At 37.7% G+C, this 20,490-nt stretch overlaps 3 protein-coding genes across 23 annotated transcripts in view; all 3 read left to right on the top strand.

Moving 5' to 3' along the window:
- LOC113524163 (protocadherin alpha-C2-like) overlaps window positions 1–20,490 on the top strand; it is a 230,910-nt gene that overhangs the window by 114,974 nt on the left and 95,446 nt on the right. For 2 of the 21 annotated variants that reach the window (XM_053241342.1, XM_053241315.1), the window contains exon 1: window positions 8–3,596. The exons of 17 other annotated variants lie outside the window; for them this stretch is intronic. In XM_053241342.1, the coding sequence (XP_053097317.1) occupies window positions 1,191–3,596 (2,406 nt within the window). In that variant the 5' untranslated portion in view covers window positions 8–1,190. 2 more of the 21 variants (XM_053241338.1, XM_053241311.1) reach the window with 1 other exon arrangement.
- The window catches only part of LOC113524154 (protocadherin gamma-A10), a 101,031-nt gene continuing 90,929 nt past the window's right edge, over window positions 10,389–20,490 (top strand). The window contains exon 1 of the mRNA XM_034312629.2: window positions 10,389–14,743. Coding sequence (XP_034168520.2) covers window positions 12,345–14,717 — 2,373 coding nt within the window. The 5' untranslated portion in view covers window positions 10,389–12,344 and the 3' untranslated portion in view covers window positions 14,718–14,743. The remainder of the gene's footprint in view (window positions 14,744–20,490) is intronic.
- On the top strand, window positions 17,139–19,620 carry LOC117599353 (protocadherin beta-16-like). Its single transcript, XM_034312638.2, has one exon. The coding sequence runs from the start codon at window positions 17,161–17,163 to the stop codon at window positions 19,615–19,617; it is 2,457 nt and encodes an 818-aa protein (XP_034168529.2). The 5' UTR covers window positions 17,139–17,160; the 3' UTR covers window positions 19,618–19,620.

The raw sequence follows: 20,490 nt of genomic DNA, 5'->3' as shown, positions 1-20,490 counted from the left end.
GTAAGAAAACTGTACTTGTTCCCTTTATCATAGGAGTTTCTTCCAGATTTTGATTCAGCTGAATGCAAATTCTCGTCTTATAAAATATGATGAGAATAGCTAGAGCTTTTTTCTTTTTTCCCTTTTATCTTTTTGCCTTGATATCGTTCTTAATGCTGATAAAACTGCTACTACAAATTTTGTTTAATGTGAATTAATTGATATGTTCACACATTATATTTGTCCCATGTCACTGCTTTGTAATCGGCATGATGTCGGAATCATAGATTTCACTTCTGCTAAACTGTCGGTTGAAATCCATTTAAATCTATAAATCTAAATATAAACCTTTGCTTTTTGATGAGCTGAGTAATATTATATAACAACTATATCTACTGTGACCGAGTTTCGAAAATAATTATGGATAATTGTGTACAAAAAAAATAAATTAATTAAAATAAACCAAAATAAATTTTAAAAAGTCCGTCAGCTCTTACCTTTATAAATGAGTAACGTTGATTAAACTTTCAGGAAAATATACCACCTAATTCTACAGTTCTTTTCTCTTGCAAAATTGTATAACTTTCTTCAGCATATATGCGTGTGTGTGTGTGTGTTTGTGTGTTGCATTCTTAAGTCTTTAGTTTTTGTAACGGCTTCATTATAGATTAATAAACATAAATGTCATTATTATATTCATCAATTGTTTGATTATGGATAATTAATATATCTTTCTATTTATTCATCTTTCATTCAGTCATATATTTATATACATCATGGTTGAAAAAATGATTCAGTAAACTGCTTTCATAGATTATTTGCAAACCTATAAATTAGTACGAATGAATTGTTAATTGCAAATTAATGATTGTAACTGTAATTATTATAATTAAGAATTTCTTTTGCATTATGGAAATTAATAGTTTATATCCATTCACGGATTCGTTATTTTATACATTAATTCGTTTGAAGGGAAACAGTAATGACTGGAGAAAATTGACTGCAATATACCAAAAATACTCAAAGCGTCGCTGTTCACCTACGGAGTAAAATTTAATAAACCTCTCCACCCATTTCATGTCGTCTTCCAGCTCCTCCTGACATCGACAAACCTTGCTGCATTTGGCTGTTTATTGTCAGCGAAAATTCCGACTAGACGACAGTAATTAGATACATTTATAACACAGCAGGGACATTTTAATGTTGCTAGGATGGACCGGAAGATAGGATTGTATGAGCTATTATTTATTCTTGGCTTTATTTTCGTTTTTCTTCATCCTGTTTATGGAGATTTGAGCTACACTGTTCCGGAGGAAACTAAGCGTCAGTATGTGATTGGACATTTAGCAAAGGATCTCGGACTTGATGGCAAACGTTTGTCTGCTCGTAAGGCTCGGGTGGAGACAGAGGACAGCGCGAAACGGTACTGCGACATTAATCTGAGTAGTGGAAATCTGGTCGTGGCGGAAACAATAGACCGAGAGAAGCTTTGTGGATCGAGAATTACTTGCATTCTTTATTACGAGCTTGTGTTGGAAAATCCTCTGGAAGTGCATCGCATTTCACTGCAGATTGAGGATGTAAACGATAACTCTCCTCTTTTTCCTAATGAGCGTATCAGCTTTGAAATTAGAGAGTCGGCTCACAAGGGCGAGCGTTTCCCTTTGGAAGAAGCTCATGACTTGGACATAGGACGTAATGCAGTTCAAGGATATTCACTTGAAAAAAATGAGCATTTCGTTTTATCTGTGCATGAGAACACGGACGGAGGAAAATCTGCTACTTTGGTCCTGGAGAAAGAGCTCGATCGTGAAAAGCAGAAAGACATTCATTTAATTCTTACCGCATTTGATGGTGGTAATCCACCGAAATCAGGGACAGCTGTTATACATGTTACTGTTCTGGACGCCAATGACAATATTCCTGTGTTTAGTCAACCTGTGTACAGAGTGAGTCTAGCTGAAAACACGCCTTTAGGCACGGAGGTGATTACAGTCAGCGCTACTGATGCTGATGAAGGAGCCAATGGTGACGTCACATATGAGCTAAGTCGTTTATCTGATAAATCAGCAAAATTATTTTCCCTTGAAAAAGTCACTGGACAGATCACGGTGAGTGGCAACATCGATTACGAAGAAGAAAAATATTATGAAATGAGAGTACAGGCCAAAGATGGTCCTGGCTTAGTATCATCTGCTAAAATTATTATAGACATCACTGACATCAATGACAATGAACCTCGAATTATTCTTAAATCATTAAACGACCCAGTACCTGAGAACTCTGCAGCAGGCACTGAGGTAGCCATTATTAATGTTCAGGACAAAGATTCAGGAGATAATCGACAGGTACATTGTTATATTCAGCAAAATGTGCCTTTCAAATTAACTCCATCAATCAAAAACTACTTTTCTTTAGTAACCACAAGCATGCTGGACCGAGAGAAAGCATCAGATTACAACATAACAATCACTGCTACTGATGGAGGCTCTCCACCTTTATCTTCCTCCATGACCATTCATCTATCTGTATCAGATATCAATGATAATCCTCCTGTATTTGAACAGCAATCCTACACTGCATATGTAATGGAAAATAACCAACCAGGAACCTCTATTAGTTCTGTTACTGCAAGAGACCCAGACTGGAGGCAGAACGGTACAGTCCTGTATTCTCTGCTGCCCAGTGAGATAAACGGTGTTCCAGTGTCCTCATTTTTATCCATTAACTCAGATACAGGAGTGATCCGTGCTGTCAGGTCATTTGACTATGAAAAGTTCCGAAACTTTCAAGTCCAGGTCGTAGCCAGAGACAATGGTTCTCCTCCACTCAGCAGCAACGTGACTGTGAGTGTGTTCATATCAGATGAGAATGATAACTCTCCACAGATATTATACCCTGCTCCAGAGGGAAAGTCTTTAATGACTGAGATGGTCCCTAAAGCTGCTCTCTCTGGCTCTCTGCTCTCCAAAGTCATCGCTGTGGATGCTGACTCTGGACAGAACGCGTGGCTGTCCTATCACATTGTCAAATCTACTGATCCGGGACTTTTCACTATTGGGCTCCATAGTGGAGAGATCAGGGCTCAGAGGGACATTACTGAATCTGACAGCATGAAACAGAACCTTGTTATCTCAGTCAAAGATAACGGACAGCCGCCTCTCTCTGCTACCTGTTCTGTATATTTACTGATTTCTGATAATCTTGCTGAAGTTCCAGAACTGAAAGACATGACTTATGAGGAGAGCAATTCCAAACTGACTTTTTATTTGATCATCGCGCTAGTTTCCGTGTCCACCTTCTTTCTGACTTTCATTATTCTCATCCTGGCTGTGAGGTTTTGTCACAGGAGAAAGCCCAGACTGTTGTTTGATGGAGCAGTCGCCATTCCCAGCGCCTATCTCCCTCCCAACTATGCAGAGGTGGAGGGAGCTGGAACTCTGCGCACTTCTTACAATTATGACACGTATCTAACAACAGGATCACGCACCAGTGACTTCAAGTTCATCACATCTTACAATGACACTCTTACTGCTGGTGGAACTCTGAAAATGGCCCAAAATGACACTTTAGCTACAAACCTTATTACACTTAACAATACAGGAGAGGGAGATGAGGTAAGAAAAGTCTGTCCTTTCCTTTTGTTGTGGGTTTGAATGTGTTCTGCGGTGCTGATTTTGACATGATTTCCATCTGCTTTTTTGTATATCAGTTCGTTTATTCCTTTAAGCTGTGATTATTTTGGCAGTATACATTTTTTATTTTCCTAATGATCCTTTGATTTTGGACTAGCTGATATCTGTCATAGCTACTTCATACATTTACACACACAATGTGATCAATGTCCCTGTGGTTCTTGTAATTTTTTTATAAGTTGTATAGCTTAGACTATGCCCAATGTGGGGTTTATCGCAATTCTGTTTATCAAAAGTGCTCTTTCTGAATTGTTAACTATTAGACATTTTACAGGCATATGACCATTAAAGTGTGTTTCTACTATAAGCAACGGTTGTATACCATTTAGAAGTCTGTTGCTCAAGAGCAAAATGTCATATTGCACTTCAGATTAGTTCTAGATTTTTCTACATTTTCCTAGATTTTGTTGCACACTTTTCATGGTCACGTTTGACCACAAGGCATGGCCAATACTGATTTATTTCCACTAGGTTGTACAGTTTAATTATATTGTCCTACTCTGACCAATAACCTGCTTTGGTAATTAATTTATGCTGCACCATGCCACTGGATGATACATGGTCACCCTACTTGGGTTTTATATCTACTGCATTACAACTTTAGTACCTGAACTCCATATTATACACTCTAAGGCCTAATGTATGTGGACACCTCACCATCATACCCATATGTGCTTGTTAAACATCTCATTCCAAAGTCAGTCCCCCCCTTTGCTGTTATAATAACTTCCACTCTTCTGGGAAGCTTTTCCTCTAAATTTTGAAGTGTGGTTGTAGGGATTTGTGATCATTCAGCCACCGGAGCGTTAGTGAAGCTTGGTGCACAGTCAGCATTCCAGTGCATTGTGAAGGTGTTCAGTGGGGTTGAGGTCAGGGCTCTGTGGAGGCCACTCGAGTTCTTCCACACCAATCTTGGCAAACCATGTCTTCATGAAGCTTGGGCATTGTCAGGGGCATTGTCACGCTGGAAAAAGTTTGGGCCTCTTAGTTCCAGTAAGGAAAATCAATGCTTCAATGCTTCAAACATTGTGTCAGCAATTCTGTGGTTATCAGTGAAAGACAACTTGCTTCATCACGCTTCGTCACGTGTGCCTTCATTTTGGAAGATCAAAACACTTCCCTGAGTTTTGGGGAAATTTACTACAACCTTCTCCTGTAGCTAAATTTAATTACATGACCTTCCAATATTCTCAAATGAGTATCTGTTATAATGCTTTATGAAATCAGATACTGATAAAAATCAATATTTTTTCACTAAATAAGCGATTGTACCAGAAATCACAAATTAAGATTTCAGTCAAAATTTCTGATGTCTCGAGTTTGCAAGATACCAGGTCAGTGTTACAGTTAACTGATCCCTGTCCCCTGTCTAATTTGAGCCATGCATGTGTAGTGCCAGTTGGGGTGGGGACACGGTTCAGGCAGCGATGATTATGTCTGATCTATACCACATATGTGTTTATGGTTTATGGCTTGATGCAAACCGCCTCACATTTGCAAGATTTTACGTTACAAAACCTGCATGTGCCCTGTTAAAATGTATAAATGCAAACCCCACATTATGAACTTTTATCATAATATAAAAGGTATAATGTTTTAAAAGTCTGTTATTTTTAATAGGATTGAGTATGGTGGTTAAACTTCCAAAGTTTTGCTTTCTCGAAAAATATATTTAAGATTAACTGATTAAGAGAATTTTTGTCTAGCCCTTACTTAATAAGGAATATTATTTCCAATTTTGTTTTCAAAGAGCATGGTCTCAAGTCTTTTTGGTATTGGGCACTGGGGACATTGATGTGGTGTGCAGAAAGTCTCTGTAGCCAGTGAAAAAACTGGCTCATAGTTGCCTCATTTTTTGTGATTGCAGAGGTCTTGTTGGCATTCTACATTTTTATATATTTTTCTTAAAGTTTATTAGTCAAAAAGATGTCTAGTTTTGCTATCCAATGTCATTCAGCATAATTTTACATTATGTTTGCAATATTTATTTTTATTCATGTCCAAGGATCTTGTTCTATAGATATAATGTTAAGATATGGAAATATGTTGTCATCCTCATCCTGTGGTATGTAGGTTGTTCTGTATATGCAGCAGGTTAATGGAAGAAGCACTTTAGGAAAGTTTTGCTCATATGATGAAGAACTTGGAAAACACTTTCTGTTGCTGAGGATGGCCCCACATGGACGGCTTAAAGATACATGAGATTACTGAGGATAGTACCATTTAAAAACCATGAAGATGGCTTAGGACTGCAATTAATACAAACAGTTTTGCAGTCCAGACTCCATCAGTAAACAGTTTGATAATGTCAACAAAATAGACTTCATATGAAACCTATAATGAATTTCTGAGTTACACAATTGCACTTTTTGAACATGTAGTACACAGTTATAGAAGGGAATTATTTATAATTGCACTACTCCTTGTCATCCAGATGAGGATGGGTTTCCTTTTGAGTCTGGTTCCCCTCAAGGTTTCTTCCTCATATCGTCTCAGGGAGTTTTTCCTTGCCACTGTCACATCTGGCTCACTCATTAGGGATAAATTTATGAATGAATTTGTTTAAAATTCATATCCTGAATTTATATATTTCCGTAGAGCCGCTTTGTGCCAATGGCCATTGTTAAAATCGCTATACGAATAAAATTGAATTGAATTGAACGTATAATGAAAGTCATGCATACATTTTTTTCACTTGTCCTATCTCACTGATTTCATGTGGCACTTGTATTAAAATACAAAACCAAACTTTTTTAATAAAGCATACATTTGATTAAAACTATTCCCTTTGTCACTGTAATTATGTTATATTAAGGAACTGTCAGAGTGTGAAATATACAGAACCCAGTATTAGCCAAAGAATCCAGAAACTTATCAAACTTTTTTTTTTTGCACGTTCTATTGTGTTAAAGTCCAACCACGGCTGTGCATTATAGATGAAACATTATTTTCTGAAAATCTAATGACAGGGCCAGTTGTATTGGAGGCTACATTTATAAAGCACTGCATCTTAGATTTTCTTTATGATAATATTTCAACAGGTTTATTTTTAATCATGCTGCAAAGAATTTTGCTGAGAGAAAATATCACAAGTTTCGAATATAAGGCTCATCTGCAAAGCCAGTAAATGTGTTTTCCTTCGGCACCAGAGAGATGAAGCAAATGGGCTTTCACTGATAACAACAGGATTACCGAGCGCGTCTAGTATGGTGAAGCCAGAGGCGCCCTTCTCCGTGCGGGCAGTGCCACTAACAGCTTGTGGCCATGCTTCAATATTTGTCGTGCTGGAAGTGATAAAGGGCTGTTTTTCTACATATTTAAACATTGTTACAGTGGAGAAATGTGAGTTCCAAATTTTGATTAACTAAGCATAAATTCTCTCGATCTTTATTGCATATTTAAGCTCTATTAATGAAAAAATTATTGTTTTTCTCTTTTCCTACTGATATATATTGTGGATTAATGTCTTTCTTAAAACTGAGAAAAACGCTAACAATTTTTTTGTTAAACGTGGTTCGTCTAAACTGGTTGTATTAATCTTAACTTCTCCTAAGCCAGTAGATAAAATGCATCTAAAATAAAAAAAAAAAGATGAATAAATAAATTTAAAAAAAATCCGCACCTCGGTCAGCTCCTGTCCCTGTAGTAACCATGGCTAAGTTGTCGGTATAATATACCATGTAATACTACGGTTCTTTTCTCTTGCTAGAGTTTACAGGTTTCTGTCGCCTTTTTTTTTTCATTCATAATACTCTAATATGTTTAAAGGCATAATGATAGATTAATTACTATGAATGTAATTGTTATGACAGTTTACTGTTATATTATGGACGAATGATATATCCATCTATTTATTCACATATTTATAAGGTTGTTGCAAAAAAAAGACGAGACAGTAAACTGCTTTAATTATTGGCATTCTTATAACGTCAGTGTGGATAAATAGCTAGATATGGTTAAAAGATTATGACTGTAATTAGTATAATTAACAATTATTATTAGATGGATAGTTTATATTCATTTATGGATTCGTTATTTTATACATTAATTCGTTTGAAGGGAAACAGTAATGACTGGAGAAAATTGACTGCAATATACCAAAAATACTCAAAGCGTCGCTGTTCACCTACGGAGTAAAATTTAATAAACCTCTCCACCCATTTCATGTCGTCTTCCAGCTCCTCCTGACATCGACAAACCTTGCTGCATTTGGCTGTTTATTGTCAGCGAAAATTCCGACTAGACGACAGTAATTAGATACATTTATAACACAGCAGGGACATTTTAATGTTGCTAGGATGGACCGGAAGATAGGATTGTATGAGCTATTATTTATTCTTGGCTTTATTTTCGTTTTTCTTCACCCTGTTTATGGAGATTTGAGCTACACTGTTCCGGAGGAAACGAAGCGTCAGTATGTGATTGGACATTTAGCAAAGGATCTCGGACTTGATGGCAAACGTTTGTCTGCTCGTAAGGCTCGGGTGGAGACAGAGGACAGCGCGAAACGGTACTGCGACATTAATCTGAGTAGTGGAAATCTGGTCGTGGCGGAAACAATAGACCGAGAGGAGCTTTGTGGATCGAGAATTTCTTGCATTCTTTATTACGAGCTTGTGTTGGAAAATCCTCTGGAAGTGCATCGCATTTCACTGCAGATTGAGGATGTAAACGATAACTCTCCTCTTTTTCCCAATGAGCGTATCAGCTTTGAAATTACAGAGTCGGCTGACAAAGGCGAGCGTTTCCCTTTGGAAGAAGCTCATGACTTGGACATAGGACGTAATGCAGTTCAAGGATATTCACTTGAAAAAAATGAACACTTCGTTTTATCTGTGCATGAGAACACGGACGGAGGAAAATCTGCTACTTTGGTCCTGGAGAAAGAGCTCGATCGTGAAAAGCAGAAAGACATTCATTTAATTCTTACCGCATTTGATGGTGGTAATCCACCGAAATCAGGGACAGCTGTTATACATGTTACTGTTCTGGACGCCAATGACAATATTCCTGTGTTTAGTCAACCTGTGTACAGAGTGAGTCTAGCTGAAAACACGCCTTTAGGCACGGAGGTGATTACAGTCAGCGCTACTGATGCTGATGAAGGAGCCAATGGTGACGTCACATATGAGCTCAGTCGTTTATCTGATAAATCAGCAAAATTATTTTCCCTTGATAAAGTCACTGGACAGATCACGGTGAGTGGCAACATCGATTACGAAAAGGAAAAATATTATGAAATGAGAGTACAGGCCAAAGATGGTCCTGGCTTAGTATCATCTGCTAAAATTATTATAGACATCACTGACATCAATGACAATGAACCTCGAATTATTCTTAAATTATTAAACGATCCAGTACCTGAGAACTCTGCAGCAGGCACTGAGGTAGCCATTATTAATGTTCAGGACAAAGATTCAGGAGATAATCGACAGGTACATTGTTATATTCAGCAAAATGTGCCTTTCAAATTAACTCCATCAATCAAAAACTACTTTTCTTTAGTAACCACAAGCATGCTGGACCGAGAGAAAGCATCAGATTACAACATAACAATCACTGCTACTGATGGAGGCTCTCCATCTTTATCTTCATCTATAACAATTCATCTATCTGTATCAGATATCAATGATAATCCTCCTGTATTTGAACAGCAATCCTACACTGCATATGTAATGGAAAATAACCAACCAGGAACCTCTATTAGTTCTGTTACTGCAAGAGACCCAGACTGGAGGCAGAACGGTACAGTCCTGTATTCTCTGCTGCCCAGTGAGATAAACGGTGTTCCAGTGTCCTCATTTTTATCCATTAACTCAGATACAGGAGTGATTCATGCTGTCAGGTCATTTGACTATGAAAAGTTCAGAAACTTTAAAGTCCAGGTCGTAGCCAGAGACAATGGTTCTCCTCCACTCAGCAACAACGTGACTGTGAGTGTGTTCATATCAGATGAGAATGATAACTCTCCACAGATATTATACCCTGCTCCAGAGGGAAAGTCTTTAATGACTGAGATGGTCCCTAAAGCTGCTCTCTCTGGCTCTCTGCTCTCCAAAGTCATCGCTGTGGATGCTGACTCTGGACAGAACGCGTGGCTGTCCTATCACATTGTCAAATCTACTGATCCGGGACTTTTCACTATTGGGCTCCATAGTGGAGAGATCAGGGCTCAGAGGGACATTACTGAATCTGACAGCATGAAACAGAACCTTGTTATCTCAGTCAAAGATAACGGACAGCCGCCTCTCTCTGCTACCTGTTCTGTATATTTACTGATTTCTGATAATCTTGCTGAAGTTCCAGAACTGAAAGACATGACTCATGAGGAGAGCAATTCCAAACTGACTTTTTACTTGATCATCGCGCTAGTTTCCGTGTCCACCTTCTTTCTGACTTTCATTATTCTCATCCTGGCTGTGAGGTTTTGTCACAGGAGAAAGCCCAGACTGTTGTTTGATGGAGCAGTTGCCATTCCCAGCGCCTATCTCCCTCCCAACTATGCAGAGGTGGAGGGAGCTGGAACTCTGCGCACTTCTTACAATTATGACACGTATCTAACAACAGGATCACGCACCAGTGACTTCAAGTTCATCACATCTTACAATGACAACACTCTTACTGCTGGTGGAACTCTGAAAATGGCCCAAAATGACACTTTAGATGCGAGCTTGATTGCACTTAACAACACAACTGATGATGATGAGGTGAGAAAACTGTGTCCTCTCTTCATGATAGATTTTTTTTTTTTTGCTAGCTTGCAGTGTTGAATTTCAAAATGAATTTTAATACACTTTTTTCTCAATTCAAAGGAATGCATTTTTTTCAGCTTGTAAACAGTAATGAGAATAACGAGTCTCTTTTTGAGGAAAACTGTACATTTCTTTGACTGATCATGTATATAGTGGCATGGGCTTTTGGTAACATTTGCATCAAGCATGATTTAAACAGTCCACTCTACACTGAAAAAGGAAGAGGAGGAGGAAGAGACAGAATTATGAATTTCATTATGATATTTATGTTCTTTTTTTTTTTTTTTTTCTTTTTGGGCTTGATTTTGGTCTTTTGTTACTGCAGACATTTGTTTCTGTTGTTCCTTGTTACTGACTCATGGCTTGTTTTGTGTGGCGCTTAACTGTTCGTGAGGATACACAGATAGTCCCATTTTGATATTGGCATCAAGGCCAGTAGCTGCACTGAATACTTCCTAATCAGAGCTTCTGAAGTAATCTCTAAACTCCTCAATGTCATGTGTGGCTCAGGACACAATGGTTTGATTTTGCTTTGTTGAACTTCTGATTATATTTTGGAATACGGAGAAATGTTGTGCGCTTGGACTAGCAGTGCTCTCCTGAATAAACAAAAGGCCATTTTAGGTAAAATATATTAACGCATTAGTGTATTGTTCTCTGTGATGTGGCATGTTACTTTTTGATGTTTGCTGGATATTTCAAATGTTAAATTATGCCTTATTTATTTCTTAAGGGTATTTTTGTCATTGTAAAGCTCACATGTGAACAGACAAACACATATGCTGTTACCACTAGTTTCTCAAATGTTTATTTATTTTTATTTATTTATTGTTTTAAATAGAGAAAGTCTAGGAGATGAGACTTATCTCAACACATCTACAAACCCAGAGCTGTCCGTGGTGCTGAAACACTGTTTTCCTCTGCTTACTCTGCTTTCTTACTTAGCTTAGGACAATTGACATGTGAATGTTATTTTGCTTGCCTCATGCATGAATAAAAGATGAATAAAAATGAAATATTAAGCATCATCAACAACATAAATAATAATAATAATAATAATAATAATAATAATAATAATAATAATAATAATATAAGGCATGTTTCACGCCAATCTATCGTTTCGTATTACAACGAAGCTCGACAAATATGCATTCATTAATACCTATGCTCTTGTAGCTAGAAAATTTAACTTTTCTTCTATCTCTTCTGGTGTCATTCATAATTTAGGAGAAAATAATGTAAATCATTTTTTGTCCCGTAAAAAGCAAACAAAGAATGAAGCGGCATCCATGCAGCGTAGATAATTACTGCACCACTAAACTATAAAAAACAATTGTAATTTACAGACCTTTATTTTCCTCTCATGGTAAAATGTGCTTTAAAGCTAAAATTCAGTACTAAATGTGTTTATTGACTGTTCTTTCAGATCATTTCTTATTTCTGACGCAGTGCAGAAGACAAAGAAAAAAGAAAACATATAACAATCCAGTTCCCTGTCATTTGTTTAGCGTTAGTTCTCAGTACTTTTTCTTAATTGTCCATTATAAAAGCCTAATGATTTGGTGAGTAAAAGAAAAAAAATCCTTTTGATGTTGTTATAGTCGGTAAATCCTCTCCACAGTCAACGAGAGCTGAAAGAGTGTATACTATGTGCTCACATTCCGTAAATATTCGGCTAATGTGTGCTTGTAGTGAACACAATATACTCAGAGCGTCGCTGTTCACCATCACATCCTCTTGCTGTGGAGCATTTCCTCCCATCTCTGACATATTCATCTGCAGACATCAGTGACGCCAAAGCAAGCTACACACAAAATGGAGTAATCTAATCGTTCTCTTCCTGGAGAGATTTTTGACAGTTTTTGCAGACTACATCAATAAAACAACGTTAGGTTGAATTATTCGGAATTCTGTAAATATGGGATGCAGGGAGCTTTCAGTTGTGCTGTCGACTCTCCTCACAGCGCTCCTTTTCTTTCTTTTCCCCGCCGCCCGTGGAGATCTGAGCTATTCTGTTCCAGAGGAAACCAGGCGTCAGTATGTGGTCGGAAATATTGCAAAAGACGTCGGAGTCGGAGCTCAAAGTTTATCAGCACGTAAGGCGAGAATAAACACGGAAGACAGCAGTAAACGGTACATTGACATAAATCTGAATTCTGGAGATTTGATCGTAGTGGAGAGAATCGACAGAGAGATGCTTTGTGGTTCAAGGATTAACTGCATCTTAAATTATGAGCTCGTTTTAGCCAATCCGCTTGAGGTGCATCGCATTTCTCTGAATATTGAGGATATTAATGACAATGCGCCAAAATTCGGTAACGAGCGCATTTCGTTTGAAATCCGCGAGTCCGCTGATAAAGGGCAGCGTTTCCGTTTGGATGAAGCTCATGATTATGATATCGGACAAAACGGAGTGAATGGCTATTCACTAGAAAAGAATAAACATTTTGTTTTGTCTGTAGCAGGAAACACTGAGAGGGGTAAATACGCAGAGCTTGTGTTGGAGAAAGAGCTGGATCGCGAACAACAGAAGGATATTGACTTGATTCTTACTGCAGTGGATGGCGGGATTCCTCAGAGATCAGGGACTGCTGTTATACACATCACTGTGCTAGATGCTAATGATAATGTTCCGGTGTTCAGTCAGCCTGTATATAAAGTCGTTTTAGCTGAAAACGCACCGATAGGAACAGAAGTCGTTACTGTGAGCGCAGAAGATGCAGATGAAGGAGCAAATGGGGAAGTTTCATATGAATTCAGTCGCATTGCTCATAACGCAGCACAATTATTTACTATTGATAAATTCACTGGACTAATTAAGGTAGCTGGAGATGTCGACTACGAGGAGGAAAAATATTATGAAATTAGAGTTCAAGCCAAAGATGGATCTGGTTTAGCATCGACTGCAAGTGTTATTATAGATATTACTGATGAAAACGACAATGCTCCACAGATTATTCTTACCTCTGTAAACAATCCTATACTGGAGAACACTATTGTCGGCACTGAAGTGGCAATTATTAATGTTCAGGATAAAGACTCTGGTGATAACAGACAGATTTATTGTTCAATTCAGGGAAATGTTCCTTTTAAATTAAATCCATCTATTAAGAACTATTTTTCTCTAACTAACACAAATCCCCTGGACCGAGAGACAGAGGCATATTATAATATAACTATTACTGCTACTGATGGAGGCTCTCCACCTTTATCCTCATCCATGACCATTCATCTATCTGTATCAGATATCAATGATAATCCTCCTGTATTTGAACAGCAATCCTACACTGCATATGTAGTGGAAAATAACAAACCAGGAACCTCCATTAGTTCTGTTACTGCAAGAGACCCAGACTGGAGGCAGAACGGTACAGTCCTGTATTCTCTGCTGCCCAGTGAGATAAACGGTGTTCCAGTGTCCTCATTTTTATCCATTAACTCAGATACAGGAGTGATCCATGCTGTCAGGTCATTTGACTATGAAAAGTTCCGAAACTTTAAAGTCCAGGTCGTAGCCAGAGACAATGGTTCTCCTCCACTCAGCAGCAACGTGACTGTGAGTGTGTTCATATCAGATGAGAATGATAACTCTCCACAGATATTATACCCTGCTCCAGAGGGAAAGTCTTTAATGACTGAGATGGTCCCTAAAGCTGCTCTCTCTGGCTCTCTGCTCTCCAAAGTCATCGCTGTGGATGCTGACTCTGGACAGAACGCGTGGCTGTCCTATCACATTGTCAAATCTACTGATCCGGGACTTTTCACTATTGGGCTCCATAGTGGAGAGATCAGGGCTCAGAGGGACATTACTGAATCTGACAGCATGAAACAGAACCTTGTTATCTCAGTCAAAGATAACGGACAGCCGCCTCTCTCTGCTACCTGTTCTGTATATTTACTGATTTCTGATAATCTTGCTGAAGTTCCCGAACTGAAAGACATGACTTATGAGGAGAACAATTCCAAACTGACTTTTTACTTGATCATCGCGCTAGTTTCCGTGTCCACCTTCTTTCTGACTTTCATTATTCTCATCCTGGCTGTGAGGTTTTGTCACAGGAGAAAGCCCAGACTGTTGTTTGATGGAGCAGTCGCCATTCCCAGCGCCTATCTCCCTCCCAACTATGCAGAGGTGGAGGGAGCTGGAACTCTGCGCACTTCTTACAATTATGACACGTATCTAACAACAGGATCACGCACCAGTGACTTCAAGTTCATCACATCTTACAATGACAATACTCTTACTTCTACTGGTACTCTTAAACTGGCCAAAATGATCTGTTTGGCTTAAATACAAATGATAAAGATAGTGATGAGGTGAGGCATTTAAATATTTGGCTTGTTTATGACCAGGTTTTAACAAATTATCTGTTTTCTACTATGCTTTGTTCATCACAGTCTTAGTCATATAGTGATGAGATTTTTATCTATCTATCTATCTATCTATCTATTTCTGCGTCATTCCGTTTTTACATTATTTATTAATTTAACATTACTTTGTGAATACTCTTCAATATTTAGCCTGTATGATTTGGACACAGTAGTTACTGTATGTACAATTAAAATGTTTTAATATTTTAAAAGATGTCACACACTACCATATTTGGTGTTCATTTTGGTGTTGGACAATTTCGTGGCCAACAGTCTCACTTTTCAATTTCTTGCTTTTGTTAAATTATGTCCCTATGTTTATATTTGCTGGGTTTGCACATTCGCCTACTATTAACTGTCTTCTTCTGTTCATTTGCATATTTTCCTCTCAACTTGCTCTTATTGTTCATTCCCTGACCAGGAAGCAAAGCAAGAAGAGGAGAAAAAATATACAGAACATGAAATTAATCCTTTTTTTTCTTTTTCTGTGTTTTTGTCTTTTTCATGCTCTCTTCATTGGATCACTTGTTTTGTGCTTCACAAGGTAAGGACTAAACTTTTTTGTCTATTATGGTGGTTGTTTGAATCATGATTTGTATATTTCAGTTTTTTTGAATGACCTTTGTGTCGTAAAATTAAAAGGGAAAATCTTTTAGAAGTCATCAACTACAGAAAAATGTAATCTGTTTATCACATTGCATGTGCTTTTGTAGTTCCGGTATTTCCTTTAGTCACCTATTCGTAATGTCACACAAATTTAATAATTTAAATAAAATGTGTACACTGTGCACAATGTGTATTAAGTCTTACTACTACCTATACAGTTACACAAAATGTGCACATGTATCTGCTAAGGTTGTTTACCATGTTAATTATGGATTACAGTAGTACATCTTACATACAAATCTATAACAGGTTTTGGCTTGTACACAAATTTACATTTGTATTCATATCTACTATCTAATCTACTAACTCATCACAGGTTTATTCAAATCTACTCATTTGAAGACTTTTGGCCTTTTGGTAATGGGAATTTGAGTTAAAATATAAAAAATTAAAATAATACTATTTAATTTATACATTTTTAATTATACTACTATTTAAAATACAAGTTATAAATTAAAATAATACTATCTGTCTATATCTCACTGGATAAGTGTGTGTGTCTTAAGGAATCAGATGTGGAAACTGCCTTGTCAAGTCATCTCTTTAATGTTCAAATGTTATCATATAAATAAAAACTAAGTCTTTGACAGACATCTTATCTAGCAAAATATGCACTTGAATATGAATATTATCTTTTACTAACAAATACATTCGAGAATTTGTAATTATTGCTAAAAATAATTACTTTCAAAAGGTTTCACTTGTCGTTGTTCTTCTAAATGGTGCTGAAAAAAAAACATTAACATTCAGTTACCTATAGCTTTATAAAAATTTCATAATTCCCTCAGATAATGCATAAAAGAAACAGGAAATAAACATAAAACTCTGTAGTATATAGGGGTTTTGAATTAAACTGAGGGTTTTCTGCAACAATTATAATCATGAAATGTGGTATATTCAAACCTTCTTCAACCCACATCACCCAAGCTGTGTTGTAAAATGCACTCCAGACAATGAGAGTACATTGTGAACCAAATCATCTCAAAGTTGGACAGATTGTGTGACTAGAATTTTTAAATTCAAAATATTTAGATTCACATTAAAAATATTGGGCGTAGTAACAACCAAACTAGATTTATTTTGGTCCATTGAGTAAATTACAGGTTTATAAGATTCAGACATTTCTTGTCTCTTTCAATGAATCTTGACTTGGACGTCTTCAAAAATCCAGATGGCTGGGCTAACAATATTCTTTTAAAACCAGAGTAATGTTTACATATATATTAAAATGTTCAGCTTGTTGTGGTCATCTGCTATTAGCAAAACTGGGTTGAATAATCAGCGTTTAAAAACATCAGTGTGTTGATTGCAGCAGATTGCAGTTAATAGGAGTTGCACAAATTAAAAGGATACACTTAGGCACGGTCGATATCACATTCGCCACTGAGAAAATACTTCTGTTTCTCTGTGTATCAATATTTTTCTACAAGCCATTTTACAATTAAAAAAAGATGTTCTTGTTGTTGCTTCCTCGTGCGGGGTTTTCAGCTTTTCGACTCTAAGTGCCGCTGTTGGTTAAGAAGTGCTGAATGTAGGGACTGGGGGAGGAATAGTGCACTGACGAGCTCTGATGATGGACACAATTTCGAGGTTCCCTGAAGCAAAAAAGACCGGGGCCAGAGATTGGTTTATTTTTCTCTGAGTCTTTCCTTCGTAGCACTATAGTATAATTTAATGACAACTAGTTTTATTTCAAGATGGCTTTACTGTGTTTGCGCTGCTGTTCTTTCAGTCGTCGACAGATCATGTCGGAAATAAAATGGCTGAGCGTGATTATTTTGCTCTGTGTGTACGGGATGGACTTCGTCTTTTGTCAAGCGCGATATTCCATCCCGGAGGAGACTCCAGAGGGATCATTTGTAGGAAACATCGCCAACGATTTGGGAATAGAGATAAGTAGACTTGTTTCTGGGAAAGCTCGGGTTGTAACAAAGGGCGGCCGGCAATATGTCGAACTGAGCAGAGACAAAGGCACCCTGGTAGTGAAGGAGAGGATAGACCGAGAGGAGCTCTGCAAGCAAACAACGCCCTGCAGCTTCAGCTTTGACCTGATCATGGAAAACCCCATAGAACTGCATCGTGTTATCGTTGAAGTACAGGATATAAATGACAATGCACCAAAATTTCCTAAAGGTACCGTCAGTTTACAAATTAGTGAGAACACAGAAAAGGAAACGCAATTCCATTTAGACGGCGCTGTAGATTTGGACGTCGGTGTAAATGGTATTGGAAGCTATTCTCTCAATCCTACAGAACATTTCAAGTTGAAAATAAATAATGAAGCTGACGGCAGTAAAAATGTAGAAATGGTTTTGCAGCGAGAGCTCGACAGAGAAGCACGCGATGAGCTAAAATTAGTTCTGACTGCATATGACGGAGGATCACCGAAAAAATCAGGCACAATGCGAATTCATATTTCTGTATTAGATGCGAATGATAATGCTCCGGTGTGTAAACAATCAGTTTATAAAGCGGAAGTGAAGGAAAATTCTCCAGTTGGTACAGTCGTGAATGCAGTAAGTGCCACTGATGCGGACGAAGGAATAAACGGTTTAGTCTCATATTCTATTGCTCAGGCTAGTGTAGAAGCCAGGAATGTTTTTGACATAAACACGGAAACAGGAGAGATTACAACTTTACAAGGATTAGACTATGAGGCTGAAAAAAGTTATCAGTTAAATATCAAAGCAACGGACAAAGGGGGGCTAAAAGATACCTGTAAAATAAGTATAGAAGTTATTGATGAAAATGATAACTCTCCCTCCATACAGCTCATGTCATTTTCAAACATCATCTCAGAAAATTCTCCAATCGGAACAACCGTGGCTGTAATTAATGTAGAAGACGCAGATTCCGGTAAAAATGGGCTCGTGCAGTGTAAAATAAATGAAAACATACCGTTTAAAATAGAATCGTCGCTTTCTGATTACTATGCAATAATTACTGATGAAACTCTTGATCGAGAAAATATGGCTGAATACAACATAACCATTCTGGTATCAGATCAAGGAAGTCCTGCACGACACAATAACAAAACGATAAATGTAAAGATTTCCGATGTGAATGATAATCCACCCGTCTTCAGTTCTGATGAGTATAAAACAGTAGTTATTGAAAACAACTCTCCGGGTGTGGCTGTGCTGACAGTAAAAGCGAGCGATGCTGACTGGGGCCCAAATGCGCGACTGTCTTATTTTTTGGACGATAATAATATACAGGGCAACCCAGTGAGTTCTTTCGTCTCAGTGAATTCAGACAGCGGGGTTATACATGCAGTCAAGGCCTTTGATTATGAGCAAATGAAAACTTTCAGCTTTAATGTGACAGCACGAGACGGAGGGTCGCCTCCTTTAAGTTCTGAAGTCACAGTAACAATCATCGTTCAAGATCAGAATGACAACGCTCCTCAGGTTCTCTACCCAGTACAGACTGGTGGCTCTGTGCTGGCTGAGATTGTGCCTCGTTCAGCAGATGTCGGCTATCTGGTCACTAAAGTGGTGGCTGTTGATGTGGACTCTGGACAGAATGCCTGGCTCTCCTACAAACTCCACAAAACCACAGACAGGGCGCTGTTTGAAGTGGGAGCGCAGAATGGAGAGATACGAACTGTGCGCCAGGTCACTGACAAAGATGCTGTGAAACAAAAGCTCACTGTGCTTGTGGAGGATAACGGACAGCCATCTCGCTCCGCTGTAGTTAACATCAATGTAGCTGTAGCGGACACTTTCCCTGAAGTGCTCTCAGAATTCACTGACTTTACACACAACAAACAATATAATGATGACCTCACCTTTTATTTAGTTTTAGCATTAGCTGCTGTTTCTTTCCTTTTCATCACAACTGTAGTGGTTATAATATCAGTAAAGATCTACAGGTGGAGACAATCGCGCATCTTCTATCAGTCCAATCTCCCAGTTATTCCCTATTATCCACCCGGTTACGCAGACACAGGAGTTACTGGAACTCTGCCGCACATGTATAATTATGATGCTTGTATGACGACTGACTCGAGGAAGAGTGACTGTAAATATTCTACACTTGGAGGACAAAGTGTTTTAGTTGTGGACTCGAGTTTCACGGAAACGATGCAGCGCGCGATGAGAGAAAAACAATTCCAGCAAGAACTAGAGTCACCAGAAGTGGTAAGGAAATAACCTTTTAATCGATAGCATATCAATGTATATTTGAAATATGTCGTGAAAAAACCAATAAAAGCTTTATTTACTTTTTTAAAAAATTTTAATGTTTATTTTTAGGCTAAGTATTAGTTTAGAAAAGACGTGTGGGTAGTTAAATTTAGAATCACCGGAAGTGGTAAGGAAATACCGGTTTAATTCAAGGCAATTTAACTGCCTTAAAGCATAGACAATAAAATAGCAATAAAACGGTTCCTTTTTGACTTTAAATTTTTAATTCATTTATTTCTTTCGTGGTGAGCATGCTAAACGCACTTACACAGCTCAGTGTTTAACATATAATGCTTAAACATAATTTGGGAAGAGAACTGCAGATTCCATTGCAAAACATGACTGATATTGTTACTTAATAACGTTTAAAAAATGCTTTCAAATTTTCCCTGTCTGCAGTTTCATCTCTAATTAACTTGCTTCACCTGAGTGACCTTGTTTAATTACTGGAGAAGTTTGTTGTGAATGTAGAGCATGGGTTTGAGATCAGAAAATCCGCTTCACAAAGTAGTGTCTTCATAAAGTGCCTTCAGTAATGAGCATAATGTTCTGAAACTGAAAGGTTAAACAAAATTTTTCATTTTGTTCACTAATAAAGTTTTGATATTTCCGTCTGGCGCTGTTCATCTCTGTGGTGCTGAATTAGCTCCAGTCTTACTTCAACTCTGCTCTCCTGCGTAATATTCTATACAACACTGAGATTATTAATTTCTCTTAATATTGTTGATTTTTTTTGTGTACCTGTTTCAATTAAATAAGAAATACATTCCTAACATTTCTAAAAATTTTGTTTGGCTCAGTCTGGACATATTAGCAACATATCCATGGTGGTGGTGGCAT

Source organism: Pangasianodon hypophthalmus, chromosome 17, assembly GCF_027358585.1.
Source record: "Pangasianodon hypophthalmus isolate fPanHyp1 chromosome 17, fPanHyp1.pri, whole genome shotgun sequence".
NCBI lineage: Eukaryota > Metazoa > Chordata > Actinopteri > Siluriformes > Pangasiidae > Pangasianodon > Pangasianodon hypophthalmus.
Note: the sequence above shows the minus strand (reverse complement) of the source record. Positions and strands in the feature narration are given on the sequence as shown.

Bases quoted from the DNA above. Each gene is read 5' to 3' on its own strand.
- LOC117599353 (XM_034312638.2), top strand. From the start codon at position 17,161: ATGGCTTTACTGTGTTTGCGCTGCTGTTCTTTCAGTCGTCGACAGATC.